The sequence below is a fragment of the Littorina saxatilis genome, linkage group LG7 (assembly GCF_037325665.1).
Source record: "Littorina saxatilis isolate snail1 linkage group LG7, US_GU_Lsax_2.0, whole genome shotgun sequence".
Lineage (NCBI taxonomy): Eukaryota > Metazoa > Mollusca > Gastropoda > Littorinimorpha > Littorinidae > Littorina > Littorina saxatilis.
The window spans coordinates 6,373,605-6,386,995 of record NC_090251.1 but is presented as its reverse complement, the minus strand read 5'-3'; the positions used below and the strand labels follow the sequence as shown (position 1 = coordinate 6,386,995).

The following is a 13,391-nucleotide window of genomic DNA, read 5'->3' as shown; positions in this document are numbered from 1 at the left end:
TGCAATTGGTTAAACTTTATTTCAATAGCACAAATGTGTCTGCCTCTCTGGGTTTTGGCGTTCGGTCTGATGGCCTTGTCTGCTTGCAATATGTCTTGCTTTTCGTGTGTGTGTGTGTGTGTGTGTGTGTGTGTGTGTGTGTGCGTTATTGTTTGTGTGCATTTGTTTGTGTGTGAGTGTGTTTGTGTGTGTGTTTGAGTTTGTGTGTTTTGTTTGTGTTTGTTTGCATGTGTGTGTGTGTTTGTTTGTGTGTGTGTGTGTGTGTGTGTGTGTGTGAATTAGAGAGAGAGAGAGAGCGAGAGAGAGAGCGAGAGAGAGAGAGAGAGAGAGAGAGAGAGAGAGAGAGAGAGAGAGAGAGAGAGAGAGAGAGAGAGAGAGAGAGAGAGAGAGAGAGAGAGAGAGAGAGAGAGAGAGAGAGAGAGAGAACAATATTCAACACATCCTGAGAACAAAGTTCTTGAGCTTCTATTTCCCGGTGGAACAGTGTCCCACCCTGTACATCGTAACCGAAAGCTGTTTTTCCTCTAATGTATTTCTGACTGTAATCAGATTTTAAACACTGTAGGGCATGACTGTCATGTGTTGTACAATTGCCCAATTGTTTTCATAATTTCACACATATTTCTTTCCACTAATATTCTCAAAGACAGAATTCTAGTGACCCCTGTGCTCAATGCATAACCGAAAAATTAAATGTACTTATGAACCCAGTGGTGAGTGGATGGTTTGTTTGTGTGAAAGTTATACTTGTGACATTTAAAGATGAACAATCGAAGGTTAAAACTCTATAGTTCGCTGCAACACATATTTCAGCTCTTCATCTTTTTGACAAATATGAAGGTATTTACTCTGCAGTCGGACTACTTCAACAGTTATGTATTTATTCCCTTTTCATTTTATTTTTTCATTTTTTTCATTTTTTTCATTTATTTTACAGATGGTATCTTCTGTCATTTTATTTCGGGTTGAGATCTTTCAAAATGAATAAAGGTAAATAAATCGATTCCTTTAAACAAATGAAAGCCATTTTTTTTAAGAGAGTGTTACATTTTTAACATTCACACCAGAGAAATAATGAATGACGTCAGAAATGTTCGCGCTGGATGTTGAAGTGAACTGTTCTGTATGAAAAGCGAGTGGAGTGAATGGATTCATCGTAGACCCCAAACAAAATGGCGACAGGAAAATAATAGTGTCAGAGGATATACATGTATGGGTGACAACGTGCTTCCAGCCAACCAACATAATATGTATTATATGGACATAATGACAACATGCAGTTTATCCTTCATCAACACAAGCTTACGTGTGTACCCACGCACGCACGCACCCTCCCCAAAAAAACCACACGCACGCACTTTTAATTTTTTTAATATTTAATTATCAAACAGTGAAAGAAAACCATAAAAAAAGGTGATCATTGATCGACAACTGTAAAACTCAGCAATGAATATGAAAACACTGCTTTTCAAACACGGAAAACAGAATAAAACTTCTCCAAAATCACGAGGTCAAAGTTCTTGTCGCTATTTTATCATCACATTTTGCTGAGTCAAGCGGGTGAGGTTTTAAGTTCGCCAAATGTGACGGCCAAAGAAATTTGTCTTGGCCAAGCAATATTTACAAACAGAGAGTTGCTTCGTACGTGCACGATTTGAATCAGAAACACGAGATAATCGTACACGTAAACATTTGAGTTGGATATTTCCACATTATCTCACTCGCACTCAAAATTGATTTGAACAACGGACAATGGCGGGTAATGAGATTAAAAGCACAACCTACACAATCTACAACTATGTACACATTTACAAATGTTTAGAAAATATAGGTTCACACACACGCACACACACAAACACACACACACACACACACACACACACACACACACACACATACACACACACACACACACACACACACACACACACACACACACAGACGTTGCACACGGCCCGCATAGCCGAATAGACATTCAAACCAACAAATAACACGCCCATCACGCATACCCCCCCCCCCCACCCCCAACCTCACACTTCAATCTTGATTACCATACAGGGAAAGAAAACATTGTCACAAATAGTAAACCATAGTTTGACAATGATTGATAAGTGTCACAAATAGTAAACCATAGTTTGACAATGATTGATAAGTGTCACAAATAGTAAACCATAGTTTGACAATGATTGATAAGTGTCACAAATAGTAAACCATAGTTTGACAATGATTGATAAGTGTCACAAATAGTAAACCATAGTTTGACAATGATTGATAAGTGTCACAAATAGTAAACCATAGTTTGACAATGATTGATAAGTGTCACAAATAGTAAACCATAGTTTGACAATGATTGATAAGTGTCACAAATAGTAAACCATAGTTTGACAATGATTGATAAGTGTCACAAATAGTAAACCATAGTTTGACAATGATTAATAAGTGTCACAAATAGTAAACCATAGTTGGACAATGCTCGATAAGTGTCACAAATAGTAAACCATAGTTGGACAATGCCCGATAAGTGTACACCCCGTCTACAACACTGGGAATACTGTTTTCCAAACAAATGTGTTCGAAACTTGTACATGTCGTTGGTAGCGCGCGTTCCACTTCAGATGATATCACGGCTACTGAACATTTTGAATTCCTCATGGACTCTTTTTTTTTTAACTAAATTATGATATCGAAATTCCTGTCGTTGTTTATAATCAGCGTTTGAGGGCTGAAACTACTGCGAATACTAATGTTTTGCAACAGTGGTCTTTTTATTTAGCCGGTGTGACCATTTTCTCTCCGCCATTTAGGCAGCCACACTTCGTTTTGAGGAAACACATGCTGGGCGTTTTTTTTTTTAAAGTGTTACCAGAACCCACCGAATTCTGACACGGATAACAGGATCTTTTCCGTGCGTGCTTGGCTTTTTTTCTTGAATGTACGCAAAAAGGGGATAAGGCACTAGCAGATCTGCACATAAGTTGACCTGGGAAATCGGAAAAACCCACCAGGAGAAGCCGGGATTCGATCCCCGAACCATCCACATGGAAGGCAGACGTCTTAGCCATCAGGCCATTGCACCAGCCTAGGTTTTACACAGGGGTCAAGTAGGTGGGGTCACGGGGTCGGCAATTCGGGCGACCCTCCTCCTCAACCCGTCTACCTGCGATGGTTTTTTGCTGACAGACTGGACTTAAGTAGTCGGTATCTGAAGCCAGGTAAAGATGCTGACCCCCCGCTGTACTCCTTTCTCTCGAGTCTTGCTTCTTGCCCTTGGTGCTTCCTGTTAAACTTGGGTGTACTGGGGTCATGTAACCATCTTCACTTTGAGACAAAGCCGACCCTGATATCTGCCCGCACTGATCATCAAGCGAGGGTGCAGAAGCCATGTCGATGTATCCATCTTCTTCCGGAAGTGAGTGCTCCCCAACCGGAAGCCGTGGCGCTATGGGAAGTGACGTCAGTTCCGGTGAAGGAGGGGTAGATTGGAAGAGATGAAGGTCAAGGTCAGCATTGGCCAGTGAGGATTGTGGATTAACAGGGGAGGTAAAGCGAGGAGCTTCATCCACCCCGGGTGGAGATCGTTGGTCCACAGGAATCGGAGGGAGTTTTCTGTTGACGTTCGTTATTGCGTGTTGTGCAAACATGTCTCTGTGGCTCGTCCGGAGTGCAGCGTCATTGTCGTCGTCGTCATAATCATCCGACCAAGCACTGTGCTCATTGGCAAACTGAATTTCCCCGTCTCCCTGTCTGTTTTTGACGCCATTCAGCCACACTCTCATCTTGACGTCATCACCGGGCAAAGAAGGGGGGATGAGGTCATACAATGTTGACGCTTCAGACTGACACGATACATACGTCCTGCTGACGTAGCTCCAATCATGAATATACTCCTTTTTAGAAGGCGAAGGCGTGACGTGTCGAATGCTTCTGGCTTCCGGTGACGTCGTGGCGGTCAGCAGGCTGTTCACGACTTCCAACGGAACAGCATCTGTTTGAGGTGAAAACGAAGTGTCCTTAGTCTATATTATATCGATTGGACACTGCATAACATACACATCGGAGTCAGTTATTCGCTGCGATCGTGGTTTAACTGGTCGACCAAGTGTTTTCTGTTCGCAGAAAATCGGGGCGCAACTCTTCTACGACGTTTTCAAATTCTGACAGTTTTTTTTACTCCGAAAATCGTCTATTGCTCAAAATGTTTGAGTGTGGGTGCGGATGGGTTATATTTGCATTGTAGTTTTTAATTACATTTAGTCAAGTTTTGACTAAATGTTTTAACATAGAGGGGGAATCGAAACGAGGGTCGTGGTGTATGTGTGTGCGTGTGTGCGTGCGTGTGTGCGTGTGTGCGTGCGTGCGTGCGTGTAGAGCGATTCAGACCAAACTACTAGACCGATCTTTATGAAATTTGACATGAGAGTTCCTGGGTATGATATCCCCGAACGTTTTTTTTCCTTTTTTTGATAAATGTCTTTGATGACGTCATATCCGGCTTTTCGTGAAAGTTGAGGCGGCACTGTCACGCTCTCATTTTTCAACCAAATTGGTTGAAATTTTGGTCAAGTAGTCTTCGACAAAGCCCGGACTTCGGTATTGCATTTCAGCTTGGTGGCTTAAAGGTCAACCACATTGCTCGGTCAAAAAAATTCTGCTGAGAGAACATTACTAAATAGTACCAGATGCAAAATATTGGCAAGCAAAGTCCTTTGGTTTAATAGATATTGATCAATGAAAGTGGGTTTTCATACCTGCAATTAAGGGTAAGGGAAGTAAGAATCTAAAACGCAGCCATGGCTGATCTCCCCTCGCAGTGACGTCAGCAGCTGTATTGGCAATGGCAGACCATGAAGAAAACAGTGAAACAAGCAGCGTTTCTTCACTGGAACTATCGTGCTACAGTAGTGATTTTGAGGTTTTGAATGAACACGATCTTCAACCATACCAGTTTGAACCTGAGCTGTCCGATGCTGAGGTTGAGGAAACACCCGACAGAGACGATTTTAGCGAGTCTCTCGATCGTTTGATGTCCACCAACTGGTAAGAAACTACCACTGATTCAGTGATTGTGAGACTCTTCCTCGTATATATTCCTATTATAGAATCGATTCTGGTAGAGCTTGTTTTGCAGTCAGTAATTTGTAAAGTTTGTGCGATGTCTTCTTTTACCCTTGATGCAATTCATGCATGCCAGAAAGTGATGCGCATTCCTGATTATAATTTTAGTCAAAACATCATCCTACTGAGTAGTCAGTATGCCCACTCAATCATTGCTAGTAGCAGTCCCCAAAACTAAAACTAGCCAAATCAGTACACGTATGGATATACCAATGTTCCAATGGAATAACAAGTTATTATGGTTTTGTCTAGACATAATGGTCACTACCATTGGTTGTGAATTTGTCCATTTCAGTTGTTTTACTGCCTTAGTAGATCAATTTTTTGTGTGTGAGTTTGTAGACTGCAGAGAATTGGAACTAAACTTGTATCAAATTTTGTGTGTGCAGGTGTCAGTGCGCAAACTGTGCAGGCATGGGCTCAATCCGAGAATGCCGCTGTTGTCAAGAAATTCCAGAAATGGAATCACTGACAGTAAGCACAGGGGTGGGCTGCATCACTGACCACCCTGGCTTCAGATCAGTGTGCTTGGACCACTATGTCTTGGAGACATGCTATCACTGGTACAACCAGCAGTATGGGAGGGCTATACAGGATGCTAATGAGTAAGTTATTTTTTTTTTAGAATTGTAATCATGATACTATAAATAGGTTTATGTCATAGATGTGCAAAAACAAATAACAATAAAATAAAAAAAATGAAAATTAATTGTCAGATATTCATTTTTATTTCAAGACAATTCATTTATTCGCATGTGCTAATTCTGAGCAAAGCAATATGGGGAATGTTTTCAAGTATCCTGATTGTACACTTTGTGTACTGTGGACTGGGTGGCCGAGTGGTAACGCACTTGCGCTCCGAAGCGAGAGGTTGCGAGTTCGACCCTGGGTCAGGGCGTTAGCAATTTTCTCCCCCCTTTCCTTACCTAGGTGGTGGGTGCTAGTCTTTCGGATGAGACGAAACACCGAGGTCCCTTCGTGTACACTACATTGGGGTGTGCACGTTAAAGATCCCACCATTGACAAAAGGGTCTTGTGTGTGGCGCACGTTATATGTCTTTCGGATGAGATGAAAAACCGAGGTCCCTTTGTGTACACTACATTGGGGTGTGCACGTTAAAGATCCCACGATTGACAAAAGGGTCTTTCCTGGCAAAATTGTATAGGCATAGATAAAAATGTCCACCAAAATACCCGTGTGACTTGGAATAATAGGCCGTGAAAAGTAGGATATGCGCCGAAATGGCTGCGATCTGCTGGCCGATGTGAATGCGTGATGTATTGTGTAAAAAAAATTCCATCTCACACGGCATAAATAAATCCCTGCGCCTTGAATATGTGCGCGATATAAATTGCATAATTTTTTTTTTAAAAATCCCTGCGCTTAGAACTGTACCCACGGAATACGCGCGATATAAGCCTCATTCATATTGATTGATTGATTGATACTGTCATTAATACTGTATGCTTGTTTTTCTTTCCAGGCGGTATCGGTATGTAGCTTACCGCATGCTTGTGCGGTGGGTCTGGAAATGGCTGGGGAGAGACATCAGGGTCACCTTACCAGCTTGTGCGGTTGCAAGAATTAGAGAACAGTTTCCTAGTGCAGATGGGCAGTACGTGGGTTATAGGGACCCAGAGTAATATTACATTATATGACAGCATCAGCCCATTTTTGCATCCTTATGTGTTCCAATTTTATTGATAATACATTGTCATTGTGATTAAATATTATTATTACATTGACGAGAAAATAAATATTATTATTACATTGACGAGAAAACTATTTTGATGTGTGTTTGTAGTTGGTTCAGCTTGTGCCACACATTGATTTGAAAAAGTGTGTTTATTTATTTATATTTAAGATACAGAAGTGCAACAGTAAAATCATGTAGTTTGTAACATGCATAGTGTAGTTGGTATATTTTTGTGTGCAAGGAGCATGGGGGTGGGTGGGGAGTGTTCACAGCTTTTTATGATTTTCAAATGTGTATACGAATTTAACTAATAAAAACAAGTTAATACTGCCATTGTCACATCCACCTTTGTTTTTGTGTCACCATGAGATAGCGAAAGCGGTCAGATATATTTCACATGTGGATTGTGTGGTGGTGTCTCACCTCACTCATACCTCAAAGTCATTGAAACAAGTAGGTTATAAGTTATCACTTGCAGAGTCAGGTCTGCTCTTTTTTAAACTGTTTTGTCAACATAACAACAAATTCTACGGTACACAACTTACTTTTCCAATAAACTCAACAACTTACTCTTTTCTCCAAGTTAAATTTACTTTCCATCCTGTCTCAAGTAAACAATAACCAACACATAAACATTCACAGGCACATTCACCCATCCTCTCAGATAACGAAAAGCACAATCATTTGTCCACAAAGCTATGTGTAGCTAACAGTTAATTTACCACTGAAAGTCAGTTCTTGTAAAGACTTGCTCAAAGTACACACACATTAAGCATTCAAGTATTGATCATAGTATGTCACAAATTTGACATTATTCGAGCACACACACACTTGGCCAAATAATGCACACCTGAATGTATTTATTTAAAACGAAAATACTAAAAAGAATTAGTGATTTACCAACAAAATAAATAAATTAAAAAATATAATAATAATGCGACAAATAGAACACAAACACAGCTCGGTAGCGGGACGGGTCAAGCTGACACTGACCGTACCAGTGGGCACTGCCAGCCGTGTTGTTTACAAACCCAAACACAGGGCGATAGCTGGACGGGTCAAGCTGACACTGACCGATATTTATGTGAAAACACGCACCGCGCTTCATCTGTGTGTTTCGCGTGTGACATCGTCACATCCCCGATGGATGGTTGGGACTGAACCAGGCTTTAGAGTCCTTATTGTTTTAATTCCGAAACTTCTCATCAATGCCTCACGTGGAGGGTAGCAGTCACCTTCGAAATGTTCATGGCAAATCGCAGACGACGAAGTCGGTGTCCCACACTTTGGGCCAAAGTTTACTCTTTTCTCTTGCACGTACCCACGTATCACGGACTGGTTCTTTTTTCGGGAAGCGGTGCAAGGTGTAGCCATCGGCTTGTTTATTTGTGCATCGCCCAACCGCACAATATAGGCCATTGGAAGTTTTTCTTCGTTTTGGTTCAGAACTAACACTATCCGAGATAAGCGCCGCCATTGTTGACTACATACGCTGACGTCACGAGGCAAATGATCACGTGGGCGCGGTTTTCACCTGCAAAAGGTTATCCGAAGTAGATTTTATTCAATATAAAAAACAAGAAGCATTTTTCGGAAAAAAGATTTTCGGCATGCGACTTCACTTAGTATGTAGATATTTTGTGCAAAGTTTCATTTTTCAATGTGGATGACCTTTAAAAATTAATTAATGACTTTGGTCATTAAAAATCTGAAAATTGTAAAAAAAAATATTTTTTTCTAAAACGATCCAAATTTACATTCATCTTATTCTCCATAATTTGCTGATTCTAAAAACATATAAATATGTTATATTCGGATTAAAAACAAGCTCTGAAAATTAAATATATAAAAATTATTAATCAAAATTAAATTTTTCAAATCAATTTAAAAACACTTTCATCTTATTCCGTGTCGGTTCCTGATTCCAAAAACATATAGATATGATATGTTTGGATTAAAAACACGCTCAGAAATTTAAAACAAAGAGAGGTACAGAAAAGCGTGCTATCCTTCTCAGCGCAAGTACTACCCCGCTCTTCCTGTCAATTTCACTGCCTTTGCCGTGCGCGGTGGACTGACGATGCTACGAGTATACGGTCTTGCTGCGTTGCATTGCGTTCAGTTTCATTCTGTGAGTTCGACAGCTACTTGACTAAATGTTGTATTTTCGCCTTACGCGACTTGTTAAGCTTTGGTTCGGTTCAACGTGGAACACAGCAGAAAAGTGTACGTATACAGATGTGTTTAGAACCTAATTTTGTGCTAAAAGCCTAACAACGATGAGTAGAGTCTCAATACACTGAATAGTTCTGTCTAAGATGCAGTGTTAACATTGATAATGTTACGGGAGTGTACCATATTAAATATGGAACACAGCATGGCATCTAAAAAGCAGTGCGTGGGCATATACATTTCTTTTGCAGCTACGTGAAGCCTGAAAGCTTAAGAATTTAGAATTTTTCTTCTTGATGGCAAACAGAAAAAAGTTCTCACCGACGGGTACAGCTGGCTTGGATCGTGTGCGTTTAGCTGTCAGACAGACACAGTGCAGATTGTCAGTGAAAGAGATACACACATACACGCACACACACGCACACGCACACATACACACACTAGCAAACGAAGGTATACGCGGACGAAAAAGAAAAAGGAAAAGATGGAAGACAAACAGACAGACAGAAAAAGGACGAAGGCACCACACACACAAAACCAACGGAAAAAAAGCTCCGGTACAATAACCCCAAAACACACACAAACACAAACAAACCAAAAATCGAAGCCGAGAAAAACACACGAAGAGCCCAGCCCAAATCCCGGAGTGTCTCTTTCACCTTAATATCATTCACTCAAACTGAACCTCAGAAGTTCGATTATCGTTTGGGTTAAGCAAGATTTTATGGAATGACTTCGCTATCATTTCACACGATGGGGATGTCGCCAGTTTTCAACATGCAAACAGAGACGATCGTTTCTTACTATTGGGGCTGTATACAGGACCTGAATCCCCCCCCCACCCCCCCCCCCACAAAAAAAAAACAACAAAAAAAACAACAACCTTGGCCCACCTCCAGCCTTCCTGCCCCCTGACCACCCACATTTACATTGACTCCTCGGCATACTTTGACTACGCTCTTTCTCCAACATTTTCTGTATCTGTTCAGATTCTCTCCGTCATTCGTTTTCTCATAATTATTTGCTACATCGCTTTTCTGATTCTTTTCTCTTTGGTTTCCATTCGTTTCGAGAGATTTGTGCAGCATTTTGCTATAGTCAGTCCAGGGAGCTCGGTAGCTTTGTTGGTAGAGCACTGGACTTGTGATCCGCGGGTCACGGGTTCCAATCCAGCTGGGACAGTATCCATGTCCCAACCCCGTGTCACCACCATGGCAAGTAACAGATCTTGGGCATTCTGCCAGAAGTGCAGAAGGTTGATTACGTCTAAACATGCACACACCTGGCAAACTTGAATCGACTCTGTTGCTGCTAGCTTTCCATTTGGAGGAAGCGACCCGAATTTCCCAGCGATAGGACCATAAAGTAATAAAAATGTAAAATGAAATGAACACAACAAATAAAGGAAGTATATACTCACCCATAACGAAAGCGACGATAGAAGCGACGATGATGGCCGAGCAGGCAGCAACAATAATAATGATTACCATTTGCTCAGAAATGTCCGGGTTTCCAGGCACTTCTGGGTGACCTGGAAAACGGATAAAAGAAATATGAACAAAAGAAAGAAGAAGCAGAAGAAAACTAGGAGGAGGAGCCAATGTTGTACGCTCAAGCACGTTGTGGGTAACCCCCGATAGTGACCTTCCTGTGACTGTTGTTGTTGCTGTTGTTGTTGCTGTTGTTGTTGCTGTTGTTGTTGCTGTTGTTGTTGCTGTTGTTGTTGCTGTTGTTGTTGCTGTTGTTGTTGTTGTTGCTGTTGCTGTTGTTGTTGCTGTTGTTGTTGCTGTTGTTGTTGCTGTTGTTGTTGTTGTTGTTGTTGTTGTTGTTATTGTTGTTGTATAGACACTACGTAATACAAACTCAATCTGTTTTCTGAATAAGGTATGCCTTTTCAATCATATAATTGGTTTTACAATCAACAGTCTCATCAGAAAGATCTGCCCTCAAACGCATCTGCCTACTTTTTTTTATGACGGGTAGTGTAGATTAGAGCAGTGAAAATGTAATATTGTATTAATATCCTTATTCTGATCCATTTGTGTAAAGGTAGTGAATTTCAGGAAGAGAGACTTACCACCACGAATGAATGTGTAGCCGCACTTGAAGGAATCTGCGTACCCCTCTTGAAATTTAAACACCACACATGTGAAGTCATAGCGAGGCTGCAGATTGCTGAAGACTAGCACCAGCACAGCGAGTGTGTGATTTATAGAAGATCCGTTGGACGAAAAGTTATAGTTTCGGTTGTATTTGTCCTGAAAAAGACGCATTTGTCTCAATATGCCAACCTCAAAAAGTGTCAGTTCACTTTCATCAAATAACGAATACGGACTTTCTGCTGGCGTTCTAAAATCTAGCATGAAAGAACGAATAAAGTTAAGTTATCAGAACGTTTCATTTTTGATAAAATCCACAGGAACTCATGCGGACGTCCGGATATTTTCATGGGATAGAGCCATACCCACTCTGCACAGAACAGAAAGCAGCTAAGCTACTGAGTTTTGGTATGTTTCTAAGTGGAATACAGCTCTTATCCCCCGAAAATGTGTTCAGGGGATGTCATTTTTCAAAATTTAAACGTTCTAATAATTAACGTTTCTGTATTTTAACACAATTTTAATCCCAGTAGTACACGCAGCAGGCTGTTGATTTTTAAAATTGGACTAATTCCTTTGATGAGCCATATCACCCCGTGTAAAAGCGTGAGTACATCTGTGGTTCAGAATATGATCGCATAAACAAATGAATACCCACCAGGTAAGGTTCTGATCGACCAACAGTGAAACCGGCGAGGAAATCATCCTCTTTGTGGTGAGTATGCTGGTTGATTATGATCTTTTGAAGCAGACCGTGGGTCCCAGGTACCTGGCACCGGCACGTCAGCTCTAGCTGATCTGATGTCGTGCTGACTGTGCCCGTGAAAGCTGTGCAGATAGAAAGATGAGTTAACTCCAAATGTGTGACATTTGTTTCTTCTTCATGATATTAACAATATATGGCTTTAAGGATGTGTAACTCAAGCATAATGCTTATTTTAAGCAACCCTTGTACGTACATAACAGTGGTTAGCATGATGGTGGACTAAATAGATTCACTGCTTCATCCAAATCTGAATTTCGTTCCGCTGCTAGACTTGTCGAATTTACAGACGCTCCCGGGAGGGATGTCGGGTCGTTGCAGTGGGCTACCCTCGGAAGATGACACTGCACTTCTGCTGAGTCACTTCGACGGTGTTCAGTAGTGGGTCTGTTCCGAGCTAACGGACGCAGCCCACTACCTACTATGCCCCCTACTAACGACATTGACAGTTAAGTCGAGGAGTCAGACTGAGTGAGCGTCCCCTTCAGATAGCAGACCGCCGTCGACCACCCAGAACGTCACACGTTGAAGACTGACAGCAGAACTACTATTCAGGGAAGGATGGAACAGGAACACTGAGACCAAGGTCACCATGAGAGCTCCGGGCATGAAGGGCCACAAGAGCAAGGACAATTTATATTTTGGATGATTAATGAGATGAGGATGATTATAATGATGATGCTTTGGATTTCCAATTTGGTTTGAGACTACGTGACAGGGCAGCACACTACGCTTACTGTCATAATATATCCTGGCGTCAACCAGGCCCGAGAACTGCCGCACCTGCGGTGTTGGTCAGGTAAACAGAACCTGACCCCCCTCAAAGTCGCATTCGTTAAGTGAATGACACTCGGCTGTGTGATCCCAGCCTTGCCATAGGAACCATAGCACTTCCACTCTGGGTAGGAGCCGGCCGTAGCCCGAAAAACCCACATGACCCTGATGGGATTCGAACCCACGACCTACCTCCCGGCCCGCAGCCCGATGCTCTAACCACTGCGCTATGGGGGCCGGTGAGAGGACAGAAATAAGCATATGGGAAAAAGAAGAAATGGAAAAGACTTGGAGCGCCAATATTTGTGGAGAGTGGATCTCATTACAATAATAATAAGTGCACAAACGACACACACACAAAGTTAATACGTTTTGTAATCAGGGAAAATGATACTAAATTGCACAAAAATCGAGGCATAGTTAATAATTCAAAACAACGACAAAATGCACGAGAGAAAATATGAAGAACAATTCCTCAGGCAGCATATGTCACAGTGTCAAATATATAGAATGTAAAGGCTCTTTACGGAACCGTCCCGTCTGTCTTATAAATTCTTGTACATTTATAAATATGGTCTGATTGACATTTCAGGACTATTGCGGTATGCCTTTCCATAATATATCAATAAACTTATAATCATCTGTCAAATTATCAATTAACAATAATCTTATATCTCTATACAAGGGACAATACAACAAATAATGTTCAGCAGCTAGTCTCTCTGGGGTAACCGCACTCGCATTGAGGGCAATCCTTAAAGGCTTACTAAC

General features: G+C 41.4%; 2 protein-coding genes across 2 annotated transcripts; one reads left to right on the top strand and one right to left on the bottom strand.

The window, feature by feature from the left end:
* Positions 1 to 1,358: 1,358 nt before the first annotated feature.
* Positions 1,359 to 11,257, bottom strand: LOC138971930 (uncharacterized). The gene is made up of 4 exons (XM_070344776.1): positions 11,062 to 11,257; positions 10,405 to 10,515; positions 9,306 to 9,341; positions 1,359 to 3,985 (listed from the first exon to the last, which is right to left on the bottom strand). Exons 1-4 carry the CDS (start codon positions 11,255 to 11,257, stop codon positions 3,087 to 3,089), a joined length of 1,242 nt encoding a protein of 413 aa, XP_070200877.1. The 3' UTR covers positions 1,359 to 3,086.
* LOC138970554 (P2X purinoceptor 7-like) lies at positions 4,321 to 7,227 on the top strand. Its single transcript, XM_070343020.1, has 3 exons — positions 4,321 to 5,037; positions 5,505 to 5,720; positions 6,600 to 7,227. Exons 1-3 carry the CDS (start codon positions 4,835 to 4,837, stop codon positions 6,757 to 6,759), a joined length of 579 nt encoding a protein of 192 aa, XP_070199121.1. The 5' UTR covers positions 4,321 to 4,834; the 3' UTR covers positions 6,760 to 7,227.
* Positions 11,258 to 13,391: the final 2,134 nt, after the last annotated feature.

Coding starts and splice junctions, on each gene's coding strand:
- LOC138970554 (XM_070343020.1), top strand. CDS start 4,835: ATGGCAGACCATGAAGAAAACAGTGAAACAAGCAGCGTTTCTTCACTG. Junction 5,038..5,504: donor CGTTTGATGTCCACCAACTG/GTAAGAAACTAC, acceptor TTGTGTGTGCAG/GTGTCAGTGCGCAAACTGTG. Junction 5,721..6,599: donor GCTATACAGGATGCTAATGA/GTAAGTTATTTT, acceptor TTTTCTTTCCAG/GCGGTATCGGTATGTAGCTT.
- LOC138971930 (XM_070344776.1), bottom strand. CDS start 11,257: ATGCGTCTTTTTCAGGACAAATACAACCGAAACTATAACTTTTCGTCC. Junction 10,516..11,061: donor CTACACATTCATTCGTGGTG/GTAAGTCTCTCT, acceptor TCCGTTTTCCAG/GTCACCCAGAAGTGCCTGGA. Junction 3,986..9,305: donor CAAGCCAGCTGTACCCGTCG/GTGAGAACTTTT, acceptor CACCTCAAACAG/ATGCTGTTCCGTTGGAAGTC.